Source organism: Sylvia atricapilla, chromosome 7, assembly GCF_009819655.1.
Source record: "Sylvia atricapilla isolate bSylAtr1 chromosome 7, bSylAtr1.pri, whole genome shotgun sequence".
Lineage (NCBI taxonomy): Eukaryota > Metazoa > Chordata > Aves > Passeriformes > Sylviidae > Sylvia > Sylvia atricapilla.
In genome coordinates, this window is record NC_089146.1 from 17,086,482 (window position 1) to 17,106,291 (window position 19,810).

General features: G+C 42.3%; 1 protein-coding gene across 1 annotated transcript in view; it reads left to right on the forward strand.

The window, feature by feature from the left end:
* Positions 1-16,408, forward strand: part of CHN1 (chimerin 1) — a 95,292-nt gene extending 78,884 nt beyond the window's left edge. The window contains exons 9-14 of the mRNA XM_066322775.1: positions 452-536; positions 11,067-11,240; positions 11,946-12,023; positions 13,165-13,302; positions 14,273-14,378; positions 15,482-16,408. Coding sequence (XP_066178872.1) covers positions 452-536; positions 11,067-11,240; positions 11,946-12,023; positions 13,165-13,302; positions 14,273-14,378; positions 15,482-15,653 — 753 coding nt within the window. The 3' untranslated portion in view covers positions 15,654-16,408. The remainder of the gene's footprint in view (positions 1-451; positions 537-11,066; positions 11,241-11,945; positions 12,024-13,164; positions 13,303-14,272; positions 14,379-15,481) is intronic.
* The last annotated feature ends 3,402 nt before the right edge of the window (positions 16,409-19,810 follow it).

The following is a 19,810-nucleotide window of genomic DNA, read 5'->3' on the forward strand; positions in this document are numbered from 1 at the left end:
TTGCAGCCCTTACCCATTTCACACAATGCCTTATAGAGGAAAGGCCATAGCAGAAAGCATTTGAAATTGAACTCTTGCACAGTTGCTGCAAAAGCCTTGCCTTGCAGCCAGACTCTTGCCCACACAAAGGGATGCCAAGAGGTGGGAGAGGGGCTATGCCTGATCCTCTGACCTGGTCTTAGAGCAGACCCCCCACAGACCCAGTTCCGCTGCTCTGGATGGCTCAGGATGGAGGACTCAGTTTGCCACATATCTGCAAATTTAGCTGTTGTTAAATCTTTCTTAGTTCCTCTCTTCCTTTCCTGCCATGATAAAGGGAAACTTCCAGAAACTGCATGTTACCGTACCTTCAAAGAAGAGGAATTCTGCACTGTTTACATGCATTGATACTGTTATCTGTGAAATGGTTGGGTCATTTTCTGTAATTTTCCTTTCTGCTGCTGTCTTCCAGGTGCACACGTTCAGGGGCCCGCACTGGTGTGAATACTGTGCCAACTTCATGTGGGGCCTCATTGCTCAGGGAGTAAAATGTGCAGGTAACAGTCATGCAGCGTTCTTTTCTTGAGTCATTCCTCATTTTGTAACTCTGTAATGTGCAGCCTGTTCCACCGTGACACTGGGGGGCCAGTCTGCTCCTTGTTCAATGGAAGGAGGAAATGTATCCACTCTGCTGCTGATGGTTTCAGGTACCTGTTTCAGTAACTCACTGGAGTGATGCACAGCACTCATAGAGAGGAGGCAATCATCGTCATTAAGATTTTTTTCCCCCCACCACCCTTTTAGAATGGAGGAGAAAATAGATGCATAGTTAGCTTTATTTCTTTTATACCATTCCATGTATTGGTAAGTGTGAGAAAGTCATTGGGGATCTTGATGTGCAAGGTAAGCATCAGCAAATTCCATGTTGCTTCTGTGAAACAGACATTCAGGTTAATTTTATGTATCAACCAGCTGACTCCCAGCATGCCATAGACCCTAAATTACATCTCCTGCTTGCAGACTGAAAAGCAAGTAAGAAAAGGGATGATGAATAAGGGATGCCTACTGAAATGTTACATAAACATTCAGGTGCTGGTAGAAATGTATTACACGCATGGGTATCACTGCAGGCATTTCTGGGATAAAGCCTCTCCAAAGGAAAACAGTTTGACAGTTTTATTGATAAGGTTCTTCTGAAAAGAAAGGACAGTCGGCTTTCTTTCAAAGGCAAAGAAAAGGATTAAAGTGATCAAAATAGTTTGCTGTATTTAAAAAGTATCTCATGACATTCAGCAAACTGTATTTATAAAAATAGTGCAAAGAGATGTTGATGTATGAAGACCTGCTTATGTTGCCCTGGAAACTGAATTTTCAAGCTAATTTAAGAAAATCTGCTCTGTCTAAAGCTTTCTGAAGTCTTGTCTCAAACAAATAAGAAGGCTTTTTATCACAGAACTGCAAAATAATGTAATATTTAAAACAATTTCTAGCCACATAGGATTGAAATATTTTTAAGTTCTTCACCCATAACTATTTGAATGCAATATTTTGTTGTTACCATTAGAGTCTGCCCTGTCCAGGATGCACTCTAGTGCAGCTCTGTTTTAAGACATGATTTTGTAAAAATGGCATTTCCTTTCTCAGTAATTTCCCCCTACTAAGAATACAGGATTGCAGCCATGTCCTCCACTCGTGAGTTAAGACTGTTAGTACTTTTTACTGCCCTTCCTTTTATACAGGGTGACAGTGCTAGGAAAGGAAGAGGAAGCTTGGTTTTCTGATTAGTATGTTTTTGATGGCAGTTGAATCAGTAAGTGTGCCATCTTTATTCCTTGCCTTAGATTCCTCCATTTGGGCATTTAGGAGAGATGTCAAGTATTTTTCAGGTCAATGTTAGGTAACTTTGATCCAGAAAAACAATAAATAGAAATGGTATGAAGGATTGCAATGCTGCATGACACTCTGGCATTAATACTATTGATTTTACAATTAAATCCAAAGTGCTTATTATTTCGTACTGCTTTTTTTTTTTTTTTTTTTTTTTTCACTGAAGTAGAACTGATTTTCTGGGTTTATGCAGATTTTCTAAATTGTGGGTTTCCAAAAGCTTCCAAAATCTGGTTTTCTTTCCTCCCTGTAAGGATAGTAATAAGTACTGCGTGTATCCATTCTCCTCCTTGCAGTGTAAGGAACATATGTGTATTAGATGACTTCATAGGTTCAGAAACTATAATTAGGGCTTTCTGTCTTGTGTGAGGTTTCATGTCAGTGTTGGTAGCTGCCAGTAATGTTTTTTTGTATCTTATTTGTATTTTTAAATCCTATGTTGAACAGCCATGCTTGCTGAAGTGTCAGCAAGGATTTGGGGTGGGGTGAAGCTGCAGCAGTGTCTGCCCATTCCCACAGCTGAGGCTGTGCAGCCGACAGAGCCAGCAGCTGCACACATCTGGACATTTCAGGGAGATATTGGAGGTGCACAGGCACAGAACAAGGGCCTAAACAGCCAATGCTAATGTACTAATGTAGGGGAGCTCAGGTTTGAGTGATGTGAGTTTGGCCAAATTTATGTGGTCTTATACTGGGTTTAAAAAAAAAAAAAAAAAGTAATAAATTTGCTTCTGAACTGAGTCATTTTAATATGGAAACAATGAGGCACAGTGAACCAGGAGCAACATGAGGCCACTGCTTTTCAGAGTAGGTTTGTACTTAAATAAATTACAGCTTTTAGCAGGACGCAGCCCACTTGAATTCAAGTGGGGTTCAATGCCACTTCAGGGAAATCCACAAAATCTGTTTGGTGGTCTGTATAATCATGTTATTGAAAATACCTATGAGCAAAACTGCATGGATCATATGTAATTTTATACTTGTTAAAGCATTTGCTTTTTATCGCAAACAGTTGCACATATCAAGAGGACTCTTATTTGCTGTACAGAAGTAATATGTTTAACAAATAGAAATGGATTACTGCATGGGCTACTCTCAACCAATTTAAATCCTTTACTGTGCAGAAGCACAAAAACATTCAAAAGGAGAAGTGTAGGACAGTCCAAGACCAGCCAGCAAAGATAAATGTCACCCATTTCAGAAAGGAGGAAGAGCCAGTGGAAAAAACAGAGTTTATTTCTAATGGCTGATAGTTTATGTTACACAAAGTAAACCAATCCTTTAAAAAATTATCAGCCAGAACTAAACATTCACAAGAGTACACATGCCATAGCAACCAGCAACGATGCCTTAGCAAATTCAACTGGAGTCGTGCTTTGTTTCAGTCCAGCATCGCTGAATGTGTGTCTCTCTGACAAAGGACAGACTTGAGTGTGTTCAGGATCTTGTCAGGTGCAGTCCTGCATTAGTAATTCCTGGAAGGTGGAATTACCCTTGTTACTTACCCTTGTTCAGGTTTTATGGTAGACAAAGAAGGAGGAGTATGTCTTTTCCTTCCTTAAAGATGAGAGGTAAACATAGGCACCACATTGGACACCTGATGAATGGTTGTTGGTTGAAATGAGATGTTGGGTGCTACCTGAACTGCAAAGATTTGGGGATTAATACAAACCACCAAACATGAGAACGTCATTGTCTTCCAAAATTAGAACTTGGGGTGATGTCTGGGATTTGGATCCTGTAGGAAATTAATTGGTGGGTGTAGTATGTAGTCTGACTTCTGATGGAGGTATGTAACAAAAAAGAGATAATGACATTTAAGGAAAAAGAAACTCTCTCGAATTTGGTCTTTATTTCATCAGCATCTTTAAAGACAGATTTGCTTCCTTAGAGAGAATCCTTATAATAAATATCTGCTCTGCTGCCTCAGGGGGTCACACTTCCGACTTTTGCATCCAAGCTACAGGCCCTTAAAATTTTTGTGAGATTAAGATGCATCTGAATGCAAGGAATCTGCCTTTTCTGATAGCATGCTCCATCTCTAGCATGCTTTCTTGAAAGCTTCTGCCATAAGTAGAAATGACTGAAGAAGTATTTGATATAGTATAATAATATATAGAAGTATGATGTCACCACTTTGTGTAAACACTGAAGGTCAGCAGAAGTTAATTAGACATAAGATTTTACCCCGGATCAAAATCCAATTCATGAACTTATAAAAATGTATTCTTAGTTACATTCCTCCTATGTAAAACTCTCCTGTGTTCACAGGGCTCATCCCACTGCCCAGAATGTGTTCAGAAGAGATACTATAACAATATTCTAAGAAAATTTGCAGATGTGCACCAGGGAGTTCTTTTATGAATGATACAAACACGTGACAAGCAGTAGCATTACCAGAACAGTGTGTTCTCAGAGACTGGAGCATTTCTGATGCTGTTCATGTGCTGCCCAAGTGGACTGGTAGACAGGCAGGTTAGTAGATTTGTCAAGCTGCTGCATGTCTCCAGCCCATCAGAACTCTCCAAATCCTTCCTCTGGACCCTTTTGCTTGTTGTTCTTAATGAATAAGCAGTTAAATGAGAAGATTTTTTTTTTTTTTTGAACAGGTTGTTTACAAAGCATTAGTTAGCTTATCTTGAAGATAATTTTTGGTATATCTATTTCCCTGGATGCTTTTGGTGGTATTTTGGGCTGCTCCTAGTAACACCGGGAGGCACGACCCTCTGAGGCTGTACACAAAGCACCATTTCTGCAGCATTAATAGTTTTGCTCCAAACTATTTCAGCCTGCTACACATGTAGTGTTTCGTATCTTTTGCTTTCCTTGGAGCAGGTAACTTCTCTCTGAAGAACTGATATAAATTAACTTGCAGCTGAACTATCAGTGTGCAGGTAACTAGCTGCCACTGACAGAGCCCAAGCAATGTCGCTGCCAGCCCTGACCACAGTAAGATCTAGGAGTTCATTTTCAAGAGTTAAAGTACAGTCTCAAAGCAGGATTATTTTGTGAATTACTGTTCAAGTGTTTAATTTCCCCATTTCATCCATTTCCTTCTCCAGCAATTGAAAGATGTACAGCTGCCCCATTTCCTTTGCTATTTGTTTTGCCTTGCTATGAAATCCTTTGTGTTGGACAGTCCTGTGTTGTTCCATTGGTGTGTAAGGATGAAGGAGAGCAGAAAGGAGCCTGTGCATCCTCAGGCATTGATTGTGCAGGCGCAGTACTCATGGTTTTCGTGCCTGGAAAAACAGCTGATGCTCTTGTGACTAAAGTCAGCAAAGGGAAAAGCGAGGTGTTCTCATCACACTGCCCACTCTCGAGGTATGTTGCATGGCTCAGTCATGAAGAGCTTCCCTTCTGCCCACGCTTGTGCCTTAAGAACACATCCAAGCTCTTTCTGAGATGAGCACCCAGATTTTGCTGGTTGTAGAATGCTGGGCACAGACAGTCAAGCACAGTAAAGGCCCAAAGGGCAAAGCAAAGCCACAGAGGTCAGGGCTGTGGGAGGGGGACTGGACATCAGCTGATGCTGTTGGAGACGTGTGCTGCCTGACAAGCTGTTGATCTTGTCAACAGCTCAGGATCTGGTGGTGTTGCTGCAAGGAATGAGCTCTGGAATTTTGAAATGTTAATCAGACAGCAGAGCCTTGCTTCAGAGCTGTTCCCAAGGGAAAGCTATTCTGGAGCTCTATGTTCTTGAAACTGTAAGTCCTAAAAGCAGCTTTATCTCCAAGCCCACACAGACATGCAAGCCTTAAGCAAGCCAGTGGCCCAGCCAGGGAGCTGTTGAGGAGGTAGGCAGGACAGGAAGGCTGGGGAGTTCTTGAACAAACTGACTCTAATCTTTCACAACTTCCATTAAATGGAACCATTGTCACTGAGCCTTTTGGAGACAAAAAATAAGTATTCTTTGATTTGAGATAAGGCAATATTGACTGGTACAATGAGCTTTTCTTCTTTTCATTTCATCAGCCCTGATTTTTTAGTAGCATTAGGTAATTTTGTTGCCAAGTAACTAGCTGCCCTCTTGAAATTCCTGTCTTAAAATAATGCATTTTAAGTAGTGGATGATACAGTGGTGCAGATGTAAGCAGATTTAAGGGAGTATGCTCGTATGTTTGGAAGCAATTTTTGCTGTGGGGCTGCTTAGCAAAGTGGCTCAAGGTTCTGGTGAGACCAGGGCTGCTTCGAGATGTGTATTGCAGATGAGCACATAGCACATATTTGAGGCACTGTGGCAGCTCCAGTGTGGCCACCCAAGCTGCAGCCACGCAGCTGAGGAGGAGGAGGGCAGATTTTCACAGCACCCTGCTGGATTGTGCTTGGAAGCACAGAGTCCACTGCGTGGGGCCACTGAGGCTGCTACCTTCACTTGCCTATTGGAACACGCTGCATCTCAAAAAACAGGAAACATTGCTCCCTCTGCTACAGAAAGAGTGTTAAATTTTTTAAGAAAAGCTATGGGCTCATGAGTGATGTGTGAAAGCAAATTCCTTTCTAACCTATTCACCCTTGCAAGAAGGAACGATGCCAGTACTTTGTGCTTGTGTAGATCCTACTGTCTTCCTGTGTCAGCTCAGGTGTGAGGGTGTTGCCCTGTCTGAGAGGTGCTGTAATGGACCAGTCCAAGGCAACACTCAGTGCCAGCACCGCAGCTCCACGCTTCCCACCCTCCTACACTTACCACAAACCTCAGAAGAGTCTTTCAAGACTTCTTGCAGATAATGTAAATCTACCCTTTAGCTCTTAAAGCTGCTCTCAGAGTGACAGAATGCATCAATTTTTGGGGGGATAATTCGGACATATAATTAGAGTGATGTATGTAGCACATGGTATTGTTCTGATGGAGCATGATCAGCAGCCATGTTAGCCAGTAAATCATAAACCAAGGAAATCTAAAACTGGCTGAAGTCAAATCAACAGTATAGCAAAAAATGACAGCTAAGTATATTTTAGTCTCTGTAAATATTTATAATGTGTGCTCATGGGGCTGTAGTAACGTACATCTATCTTTTGGCTCTGCTCATGCATTTAATATGAACATGTTATTTGTTCTCTTAGCCCAGTGGACTAACATCAGTATTAGCTGTTTCTATAACATTACCAGCCTTCTTCTAGGCATCATAGGAAACTATTGTCAGCCTGGTTTTAAATTTATTACTTCTCATAGAAGTAATGTCACAGCCCATCTGAACTCCTAGATCAATATTCTGTTAAAGCCAGGGCAGCTTATCACCGACTTTCAAACCTGTCATCTAAAATTACTTTACCCGCACCTTCCTTAAATTTCCAAACTTCCTATAAACTCTTGAATTTATGACTGCATTGGTTTTGGTCCATGTGGTATATTTGAAAGGTGGCCACAGTTTGATAGCACTATAAAAGGAATAGTAAGAGTGACTTACAATTCTACTTCTAAGAAATCATCTCTATGAGGTGAAACTGATTAACTGAAGTCGACAGAAGTTTTACTATTAACCTGCAAGAGCTCATGACTGCATCTTTTACATCTGTCCTATGTTATTCTAGGATTCATTAATAGATACAATGTTTTAGGGGGATTTCTGTGAAGCTCCTCACCAGCCAGCAGGTTCTGTAAGAAATTGGTAAGGCTCCTGGTTCCTTTAGATCCAGAGTAAAGCTGCTATTCTGGATTTATTTTGACATAATGAAAAGTAAATAGGCCCTCTGTTTGAAATTAAATTAATCCCCTTGATCTTAATGAACCCAGCCAAATTACAAAGCTCTTGTCATGTGCAAATAAGGCAAGCAGTCCTAAGACTTTACCCCACAGCAGCCTGCAGGGAGATTCAGGACTTGGTTTTCCTCTTCCTTCCAACTTGACTGTAAAATAATGGCTTTTGAAGCTTTCAAAGGATCTGCAGTGAGAACAGAGGACTTTTGGGTTTTTATTTAATAATATTCAGTTTGCAGTACAATTCATATTCTTTAGTACTAACAAGTAAATTGAATGTAGTTAAGTACAAAACTGGGACATTCCCAATGCTCTGGGGAGAGGACAACTGACCTCCTGCTGTGGTGCTTTTTACCTTGGTGGAGATTGCAAGACATCATCCTTAGTTACCAACTGAACCAGAGATGAGTGAAGTGTCTGAGACATGGGTATTCTGCCTTTTATGAAGTATTGTCAGCTGGGGTTAGAGGCCCATTTGGTTCAGGAAGCACAGCACTGGTAAGTTTCAGGTTCTTCATTGGAAAAAACTACCATTTTCTGATGCAAATTCACTGCAGTGACCTTGCTGAATTTACTGATATGAAATTGCTAAAGTAAGATGGTTTTCTGTGCCTACACAAGAGGCAAGAAGCCTTGGTTATTACAAGGACACCACACAGCCCAATAATACTGAACATAAGGCTCACACGTTTTCTAACATTAGGTATCTAAAATATTTCCAGGTTTTAAATTATGTTCAGGAGTGTTGATAAGCCCTTAAGCAGTGAGTTGGTACATAAAATCTAATCAAATGCAAAGGAAGAACAAAAGAGAGAGGAGAAAAGTTGACTTCTGCATTTGTAATTATTATTCTGAGATTAATGAGGTCAGATTCAAAGCCTGTCTGACTCTATGGGATTAGCAATAATACAATTACTGTCAGTAGCAAAGTTTTCACAATGAAAACATCTCTGTAAATTGAGATATTAATGAATTGAAACTTTCTTGTATATAAATATAATTAGGATGATCTCAGTCAAAGCAATAATTGGTTTAAATCAAGTGTAAGATACTTAGGAGTATGTGGGGTTTTTTTTCTATTTTTTTCCCCTGTATTTTATTTTTAATGATTCTTGGGTTTCCAGAAACATAACTCTGAGCTATATTGCTGTCTGTGTGAAGCAGGTAATTTGCACTCACAGAATCCTTCATGAGCTCTCAGGAGTGAGGTGCTGCCATTCCAGTGTTGTAGATATCACTTTTGATAGACAGGTATTTCTGCTTGTCGGAAGAGGTGTTTCTTGAGGCAGTTTTAGGAATTGTGTGTACAATAATTATATTGGCATTTATAAATACTACTATTGCACAGTTAAGGTTTATTCCTAAATAAAGGAAGTCAAGATTTAAGATTTCCTATGTGGTCTCAATTTGCTTCCCTTGTGTGTGTTATGATGTTGCCTCTAATTATTTGACTATTTATTATTTTTACTCCTCAATTTTGTCTTTATTTTGAAAGCAGACTGCTTTAATAGCACCTATTCAATATTTTGTCTCCTCGTTTCTAAGTGCTAGTCTTACTCATGACACAATATTCAAATCTTACACTAAAGACGAGTAATTTTGCTTGTGCATTTCCACAAACATTTGTTGATTTTGTTCTTCAAGACCCAGAGGAGCCAAGAACAGCTTCTCCTTGCCATGTTACAGCTGAAGCAGTGATTCACTAAAGGGCTCAGGTCACACGTTTCAGTGAATGTGGGTTCCCTATTTAAAGCACAGAGAGACCTGGCTTTTCAAAGTTCAGGCAAAATGTGGCACAGGTATTTAAAGCACGGGAGGAGCTCCCCTTGCCTGTGCTGGCTGGCAGGTTCAGAGTTTCTTTGTGCTGTGCCCTAAAACTCCAGATAGAGAGATGCTGGGCACTTTGAGGTCTTGGGGCACTTGACTAAATGTGGGATTTAAATAAGTGCCCAGGTGAAAGCAAGGCTGTCCCTGTTCCCTCTCTGCCAGGAAGGAGACACCTTTGCCTGTACTGAGGAACCCGGGTGACCAAAGCACTCTTCTGCACAGGGGAGGGGCAGCAGTGGGCTGTGTCCCCACCCAGGGTCCTGCACAGCCGGCTGTGACCAGGCAGCTGCGGGGTGAGCCCGGGGGAGCTGGGAGCAAAGCAGCCCAGCCAGGCTGGACCTCAGCACCCTCGGTGGCACCCTGTGTTTCCAGCAGTTTGGGTGGTGTGGCTTTGCCCACGGTGGGGTTCACAGCACAGAAACACATCCAGAGGGGAAATTCAGCGCCGCAGCTCCCTGCCTGTGCTCCTCACGAGGAAGGGAGGTCACTTCTGCACAGAAATGAACCTCAAGAGAATTCTAATCAGCCATTTCATCTGCATCAGGATCTGTGCAAGTTTTGATGGATTGAAGGTGACATGCCGAACTTTAATTGTAACCAGAGGATCCTAAGTGACAAATCTGGTTGCTTTATAGGCATTTTTAAGTAAACAAAGTGCTTTTAGCAGCAGGCTGCTGGTTACTTAGTGGAGATAAAACTTAGCCGTGAACTCTGGGGTTTACTGTTTCGGAAAGAACTGAGTCAAATAACTTGGAGCTTTAATGAAAGTACAAGTATTGGCAAAATCAGCAGGAACAAAATACAGAGATATTCTCAGTGGATAGATACCCAGTCCTGCAGTGAGAGAAGAAAGTACAGATTTTCATCAAGGCATTGATCCTTCAAGCTCCTGCATCTCTTAATCCTGTGACAGTGCAGGGCACTCTGGCTGGCAAAAAGACGCAGAAAGCCTTGCAGAACAGGAAGTCTCATGTTCCAAGTGCTCATCAGAGTGTGGCAGCCACCCTCATTGGGATGTGGTGCTGCCCTCCCTGGGCTCAGCCGTTTCCTGACAAGCACCTGGGAATCTGCATGGCAGAACAGGAGAGATGGCACTGAAAGCAGAGTCACAGGGTCAGTGCCAGGGGTCACCTCCCCTCCACGTAGGGCAGGGCTGCCACACCCATCCAGAGCTTAGAGGTCCCTGAAGCAGCTCAGGTTTTGGCACTGCCTTTCCAGCTTGCTGCAGAGAGGGCTGTAGGCTGTTTGTAACCCAGTCAGTACCTTCATCTCTCGCAGGAGATGTCTGATGTGCCAGATCCAGTACTACAACTGAAGATGGAGGTGTTAGGAAATCCCCAGTAACTTGGGAGAAAAGTCTTCATTGTGACAGTAATGTATGTAATGGTGGTGGAGAACATAATTGACACCTAGCTCCTGTTTTGAAAAAACATATGAAAAGCTTGTCACTCTGTGTTAGACCTTCTAGAAAAAGAAAAAATGTCTGGGGTAGGAAATCCTTCTGACTTCAGGGCTGTCCCTACTTCAGGTATTCAATGGTTCAGGGCCCTGAAGAGAAGTAACTGTTGTGAGCTGAGGTCAGATCCTGCTGGAGCCATTTGTACTCCACAGCACTGATCTCAGAATACATTTTCAGCAAACACCAGCCTAATTATGTTTTCCTTCTTCCCATCAGATTGTGGTTTAAATGTGCACAAGCAATGTTCCAAGATGGTCCCCAATGACTGCAAACCAGACCTGAAGCATGTCAAAAAAGTGTACAGCTGTGACCTTACCACACTAGTAAAAGCACACTTCACCAAGAGACCAATGGTGGTAGACATGTGCATTAGGGAAATTGAATCTAGAGGTAAGGCTTCCTTAATGGACTTTTGTTGCTTTACTGATAATCCATTTAGATTGATCTGGGTCATCTGGGTTTCTGCTGAAGTATGATTGCTCAAAACAGATTTGCACAAGACATTTTATGACTGCCAATTACCCTACACAGCTAATATTATACTGTGCATTATTTCATGGTTCATACCATTTATAATTTTTATAGATTCTGCTAGAAATTGCTTAATGGGCAGTTACTGCTTTGTAGTTACATATTAGTGCCTATCTTTCCAATAATATATTTATTTTAAAAATTAAGTGAACATGGCAAAACAAAGGGGCTTAATATTAATGTCTTCACTCTTGCTAGTTCCCCTAGCCCACACTGAGTCTCCTTTTCTAGCATTAGGGTATTTTCATTCTGAAATAATGACTGATCATCAAGTATGTTAATCTGAGTTATTTTTAAATGAGCTGTGATTGGTTTAATATGTTCGTTCAGCTCTGAAGTCATTTGTGGAAATACAGTTTAGTGCTGATAAAACAAGGCATCTACTGCAGTGGTCATGGTTAAAAACCCAGGATAAGGTTTCATTCTGGAAGAAAAGCCTGATAAGGCTTTTTAATCATGTCTGCTTTTTCTGCCTTAAATAAAAAACTAGCCAAGGGAAGAACCAGGTGGAAGCAACTGTGAAAATAAGGACTAATTTTAATCTTGTTAAAATGTTCATTGCAGGTCTTAATTCTGAAGGACTGTACAGAGTCTCAGGATTTAGTGATCTTATTGAAGATGTCAAAATGGCGTTTGACAGAGGTACAGTCTTTCCTGCATGCTGGAACTTGGTGCTGATGTATAAAATAGACACAGTTTTTCTGCAGAGCCTCTGTCTCACGCTCCACTGCACCAGTGGTCTGAAGGAGTCTGACGGCTGTGCTGGCAGGAGGGGAGACGCCCCATCAGAAAAGCTTCACTTTGGCCTTTATTACAAAAATCTACTTTTCTCCTTCCATCAGTATCTGTGCTCCAGTAACCATGTGTGTAGGAAAGGACAAAGCTTTGTGAACTACTGCCCTAGTTTGCAAGTCAAACTGCGCTCGGAGGGGTGGGGGAGGGATAGAGGGTGAGTGGTGAAGTGCCTTAAGAGAGCTGTGCAACTTAAATCCATCTTTCTGGATGAAAGCTCCAAAATAATAAGATGAATGCGATAGTGCAAACAAAGTTTGAATTATTACAGACTAAAAGAAGGTCACTGAGAGCAAACTCTTCTCTCTGAGAAAAGACAGTGGGAAAATTAAAGGCTTTCCAGCTGTAGTCCCTCTATCCCAGTAGAAATTAAGGCCAAAATCCATGCTGGAAACTCTCTTTCCTGTTTGTGTGGTGGACTGGACTGATTCAGACAACATCTGCAATGTTAGCAGGGTGGGGATGTGCTGGAGAAGCCAACTTCTGGATCTGTGTCCACTGCAGTTTGGAGTAGGTAGTGTGCTGTAGTTAAATGGTGAACACATGCTTTTCCTATAAAATAGGGGGGCTGTGGACAAAGCTGGTTTTCTGCCTTTTGCTTTTTTCCCCAGACTCCCTGATTTCTCATTCAGTGCTGATGAATGTGTTAGTTTGCAATGCAGTGTGTTCAGAAACAGCTAAACATCCACACCTTAATACAACAACACAGATACTGCAAGATCAGCCAGGCAGGTTTTAAAAAAAGCCAAACTATTTTTTAGCAATTATTTGAAACAAAGAAAAGTTATGTTACTTTATAAAATGCTTAAGGTTTTCACCCTGAAACCATGAACATCACATTCCAGTAACTGTTTTACTTACAAAAGCCAAAATCTGTAGTTGTTTCCTTTTCAATAATGTTTGCTTAAGCAAGTTCTTATTTTTCTTTTGAATGCTGCTCTACATCTGTTTACATTTCCAAGGCTTTAATATCAGTCCCTTCTCCACACAGATGGGGAAAAAGCTGATATTTCTGTGAATATGTATGAAGATATCAATATTATCACTGGTGCACTTAAACTGTACTTCAGGGATTTGCCAATTCCACTCATCACGTATGATGCCTACCCAAAGTTTATAGAGTCTGCAAGTGAGTATAACACATTTTTTGTCTGCATTCCATTCTTTGCCTTTTCTCCTTTTTTTTTCAGGACTGTCCTATTCATTTTATAGCTGTCCCATAAGCTCTTACCCTGCATGCCCAATTACTAAAGATTGCAGGACATTACGGCCTGACAGCATGATGCTCTGTGAGCATGGTTACATTTTCCTTTGCCTTTGTCTCCAGGAATGTTACCTTTTCATCACACATTATGGATTACATCACTTGTGTATCTTGCATGAATCCTGGGCACGTGACAGTGATTATTTGAAGTCCGGTGGGTTTATGGTGCCAGAAAGAAGGTGATTTATGGAAATGCTTGGAAATAAGATGTCATTTGTTTCTGGAGTTGTCCATTTTGAGTGTTTTCATAAGCTGATAACCACTCATCCCAAAGTCACCTTTGGGGCTGGCCTTGCAGAAAGTGGGTCTACAAGCACAACAGTAAGCCTAGCAGGAATATCTCTCCCAAACATCCTGGCTGCCTGAAGCTTTTCTGTGATGTGTTCACAGCTGGAAAGGTGTGAGGTAGCCGTGGGTAGAAAACAAGGACTGCATGCTGGCCTTACAGCTCCTTTGGAGAAGGCGTTTCCAAGTTCTGTGGAGGCAGCCAAAGGCACTGATGGCAAAGTTCCCAGTACCTTCTGCTCTCCCAGAGTTGCACCTATAGATTATTTGTGCAAAATCAGACCAGTCAGCAAGGATTGCCAGAGGATTTTTTTTTTAGTAGGCTGCAGGGAATCTTTCAGTGGAGTGCAGTTTGCTTTGGGGAGTTTTCTTTGTCCAAAACCAGTCACATCCTTATGGTCCTCTGAGCACCTCTTTGGACAGACAAATCCTCCATGAGTAATCCAGCAGAGCTGTTAGACCCTGTCTCCTGTGCAGGCCACCAGTTGTTGCCTTTCTGTGTGCAAATTCTGGGTGTCCCTGTGGTGACAGTTGAACATCTGTGTTTCAGAAACCACGGATCCGGATGAACAGCTGGAAATTCTCCATGAGGCGCTGAAGCTGCTGCCGCCTGCACACTGTGAAACATTACGGTATCTCATGGCACATCTGAAGAGGTGGGTGGAACAGCTGTAAAGAACTCTAAGCCACACTCATTTTTAGCAAAAAGTCCCTGTTAGCACATCCAGAAAAGTCTGGTCAAGGCCCACCAAATCCTGGAGAGGGCCTGTGGCAGGAGTGGTACTGTGCACAGCAGCAAAACTCACACACAGGGGATTATCCCTTGCAAAGCAAAACCGAGGTGGCATGTGAGGGTGTCCATTTTAGTTTCTCAAGTAACGTGAACTTACTGTCAATATGTAAGAATCATGCCCTTTCCTTAGAAAAACTACCTTCATTTTAAGCTCTCTTCTGCCTTTTTTCATTCTATAGTTCTTCTACAAATAGCACTGTGTTGACTCTGCTGAGTGCCTCAGGCAAAATTTAGCTACTGAGTTTCTGCCTGATTTGTCCCTTTATTTCAATGACATTTCTAATGGGTATTTTAAAACGGACAAAGGGATGAGAGAGATAGGAACAAAAAGTTCACCTTACAGCTTGTGAAGTGTGAAGTAAGTTTTTCCTCATGCTGTTCAAGATTAGCTATTGCTGCTCTACCTAGCAAGTTGCTTTTGCCCATCATATTTCTGGTATGGGGGAATGATAAGGTAGAAAGGTGACAAAATTAACTATTTTTAAACTTCTGTTTAATGCTTTGCTAAAAGGAGCTGTGGTCCTCAGCAGGCAATTGTGTTGCTGCTGAATTCAGATAACCAGACACAGCTCTTTTATTTGGAATATTTGCACACTGGAAACACAGCAACTTGGTAACATCAGTCTGACCTGTTTTCAAATAAAAACTAAGGCAGGAAGGGAGAGATGGAAGAAAAACCTTGAGTTTGTAGTTTCTGTATACCAAAGGACTTGTTCATGCAGTGCAAGTGAGCACAGTCTGTGTGCTCTGAGGAGGATAGATCCTGACTCACCACAAACCCACACAGCATTTGCTTTCACTCATTCCCAAGTGTTTCACCTGACACTCCCATGTGTGACCTGCTGGGAACAGTGGCCTCTCCTTGGGGAAAGGCACACATTTTTGTCCAGTTTCCCTGATTTTCAAGCATATGCAGGCATGGTCTGACACAGAAGAAATGTGAGAATCACTGGGTTTTTTTTACAGAGTAACACTCCATGAAAAGGAAAACCTGATGAGTGCAGAGAACCTGGGCATAGTTTTTGGACCAACTCTGATGAGAGCGCCGGAGCTGGATGCGATGGCTGCCCTGAACGACATCCGCTATCAGAGACTTGTGGTGGAGATGCTTATAAAAAATGAAGACATTTTATTTTGAATATTTTGGGGGTTTTGTAATAAAAAAGGAAGCAACAGTGTTCTATGGATGAAGGAATATTTTAAAGTAATTTAATGGCTCTTGTCACTGAATTCCATATTTGCTAGAGCTTTCGATGTTTTCAGGATAAAAATGAAGGAACTCTTTGTCGTTTCTGTAGTGCCATTCAGCTGATGTTGAAAAAGGTTAACACATACTTTCCAGTACTAGTAACCCTGGGTGTTTATCATGTTAAAATAAAAAACAAAATGCCTAAAGCTACTGCATGATTTGCTCCCTGTTCTCCCTGTTCTGGTGAGACTCATTCCATGAAGAAAACAACTGAACTGGTGCAGCATCTTTGTTCTGGATAGTTTGTGATTGTAATTCAGCATGTTTCTCCGTGTAAATCTGTTGTGAATTTGCTTTTTTGTTCTATGTAATTGGTTTCTGATACTAAAAAGAAGGCAGACTTATGTGAAATGGAGCCTCTGGCCATTTATTGACATTTCATATTCTTCTCTTTCACTTTTTGGGCTGATTTCTTCTTGGGTTTCTTTCCATTTTTTCATTATATAGTAATTTGTTTTTAACAGAAACAAAATTGTACTTTAAATGTTACTTTAAGTAATTCTTCATGATGTTTATGGTGGTTGCAGTGAAATCTGCAATACTGAACAGTGTTCCTTTATTATTATTGCTATTTCAATTGTAATTTTGTATTTTTATCTGGCATGCATATATTAATTTATTAAATTTTGCTTTTAGAACTCTAACATTACGCTATTTATTTTTACTTACTGAACTTATTTCAAAAACACTGATTGTTTCATTTCTTACATTGGCACTTTAATGCCGAACAACCTCTGACTTAAAGTAATGAGTTAGAGTTTTACCAGTTTTGACAAGACTATTCTAAGTATTTTGAGTCCTGACATGTTGCTAAGGTTCCCACAAAGTCCTGTCTACTTTGAAAATTCCTTTCTTCTTTGTCTAAAACGCCTCTCAAGAAGGTTTCAGAACTCTTAAATAAACCAAGAAAAGTATTGTCAAGCCATCTACTACTTCATAAAATATACCTATTGTTACAATTGCCTATATGTGATCTGGAACGGCAGTTTACGATGACACAACTGTAGCTGCCCACAGTAGATAGATACACCACTGAATTTCAAATGCAGACACATCCCAGAACATTGGCTTTGCACTTCAGATGTTCAGCTCAGGTGCAAGCTCTTCAGTCTGCCCTGCAAAGGCAGGAGGAATGATCAATCCCCTGGTGATCAGAGCCAGCTGTGCTGTCAGCACAGCTTACAGCAGTAAGGTGCCTCACTGCATCCCACCCTGCCTTGCACGTCTGGCTAGGAGAGGAGAGGTGAGATGGTGGCTCTTGGGCAGCTCTCCTGAACTGGGGATTGAAGGATCCCAGGAAGGAGAAGGTGAAGCTGGGGATGTGCACTGGTAAGCATGTGGGGAATGCTGATCTGGGCTGGGAGCTGCTGGGGGGGCAGAACGGGGGAAATTTTGAGGGAATCTAAAGCATGGTTTGGTTTGAGGGTTTTTTCCAGTCATCTGTAGTATTAAAACAGGCTTGCTGTTACAAGTCCTGTACTAATTAGTGCACATTATCACTTTATTTATGGCAATGAACTGCAACAGATGGAAAACTCTTATGTCTCTGACCATAGCCTTGCCTCCCCCTAGCCCAAAAGGAGTGGCCCATATGCTGCTCAGTCACATCTGCCTTGCATCCCAGCAGCCACACATGTTCACTACCTTGCTCCAAGCCAGCTCCTAAACCTGCTGTATCTCCCTCTGCTGCCCTGACACTTTGTGGTCCCATTTCCTCACTCAGTCCTGTGTTTTGGATGGCTCCTTAGGCCATCCATCACTCCTGCTTTCCCTTGGGGATCCCTTGCAGTGGCTGTGGCTGGTCCTTTGCAGCTGCCTGTCATTGCGCTCAGCTCTCAGCCCCTGGCTGTGGCAGGCCTCAAATGTCCTCAGCTCTGTGATCAGAAGGGATGTTTTTCGCAGGTAATGCTGGTGGGGGTTGCACTGCAGTGTTTGCAGTGCCCGTTCCACGCTTGCCATCACAGCCAGCTGTGGCAGCAGCATCCTGTTCCCAAAGCACCCAGCAGGAGCTGCCACAGGGCAAGGCTGTGCCACAGCAGCTCTGGCTGTGGTGGTGGCACTCCGTGTCCTTTGACAGCCTCAGGGAGCCTCGACTGACCTGAGCACAAGGCAGCTGCTGTTCCCCAGCACTGTGCAAGTAAACCTGAACTCGGTAGTTGTAGTTCCCCTTTCTACCGCATATAGCAGGAAGCACATAGTAAACAGCAGAAACTCGGATAACTACCTTTTTTTCCGGTGTGAAGTATCCAGCTTGTCTGTCTCCGTGCAGCAGCAGGCGGGTGCTGCTGACACAGGTAGAGCACTGCTACAGGTGCTTTCAGCTGCATTTAGAAGCAGTGGCCATCGAGGGGTGGATCAGTGAGAGGAAAGACCGCCGAAAATAGCGAGCCTAGGTTCGCTCTGGGGATGGTCAGTGCACACGGGGCAAGCAAGGTTTGCTAGCTGCTAGTGAGCACCAGCCTCCTGCTGCAGATGCCCCTGCTCAAGCACAGTTTAACAAGTGATTATAATAATGGCAGTTTCTGCGGGAAAGGAGGAAAACATAAATGGGGAACCACTGCTGAAAGAAACAAACAAACAAAAATACAACCCAAACATACGTATGCACAAAAAGCCGGAGCAAGGAAAGGCCCTACAACCCGCCCCCCAAGTAAATGAAACCGCCCACCAAAACTCCATGTCAAGAAATGCAGCTTTTCCCTGATGCTCACTGTGCCCGTGAGCAGTGACAGCAGCTGCAGCACAGGAGCTCAGGGTCAGGCAGCCAGGCCCTGCTGGCATCAACACTCTGCTCTCCCCAGCTCTCACATTCTGATGGGCTATGAAGGAAACTGCATGTCAAGGGATGATATAGCTCCAGAATGTGTTTAACACCAGATAATATCAATACTCAGCTAATTAAGGCTGACACTGTCTGCCAACCACCCTGCTCACCCCACACGGAATGGAGCTGCCCCTACAGAGTGCACATCTCTTGGATTGGAGTATGTGGGTCATGCGTTGTGTTAGGGTCAGGAATGTGGGATGGAGGACCCCAAGAGCCAGTGAAGTGCTTTCTTGACTTGGAATCCCAGGAATCTGCATGCTGTGACTTTTCTTTTCTCTCTTTAATTGCAATTTTTTTTATTACGTGTGTAAGCAAAAGCCTCTATTTTAATCTTGTTTTTGTTACTATTGTAATGAAACTCTGATCTTTCTAGAGTGGTAATAATTTAAAAAGGTAGTGCAGAAAAAACATTGTCTTTGCAGTGAATTTGATATTTCTTTTTGCTAACCAGGAAGATGTGTGATGTGTGCATGGGCATACAAGGAATTGCATGATTTAAGTTTCATTTATTCGATTTTTAAATTAAACATAGAAAGCAGGTACTGTCTCTAGTTCCATTGACCTTGTCTCCAGTGCTGCGGGGTATGTGTGGACAGCTCGGCAGAGACACTGGAGACAGCTCACTGGCAACACCTTATCAAAGGGCAGCTGGACACAAAAAAAGGGATTAAACTACAGCTCCCCATCGGAGGGATGAGTGGGCATCCCCATTTCAGACTCCCGAGCTCAGGGAAAACAATGTGTGCAGAGGCTGTAGGCAGGGAACCTCTGGTGAGGCTTTAGGATGGCTCTGTGATGAGGGAAGCAAGCTGCCTTCTGAAACAAGAACATGAGCTTATGCTAGTGTCAGGTTAGCTGACAGGATGGAAAAACATGTTGTTTATGATTAGATGCAATAACTTTTATGATTAGATGCAAAACTTTTCTGGTTCTTCCCGCTCCAACGGCAAAGGAAGGAAAAAAGGCTTCTAAAAGGCATATATGACATACTCACTTTGTTCCTGACCTAATTTTTGCATGCTGATGAATGTTCTGCAATGTTTTTATTATAGCTATAATTATATTGCAGTTGGGGAAAAAAACATTTAGTGAACCTAGCAATCATGGGTTTCTTTTTTAGTCGTGCAAAATTACTGCTTAGCAACTACACCTCAGCCCTAGAAAGCTTATGTAATATACGAGGAGGAGGGCCAGGACATGTGTGGTGGATCAAAGGGAC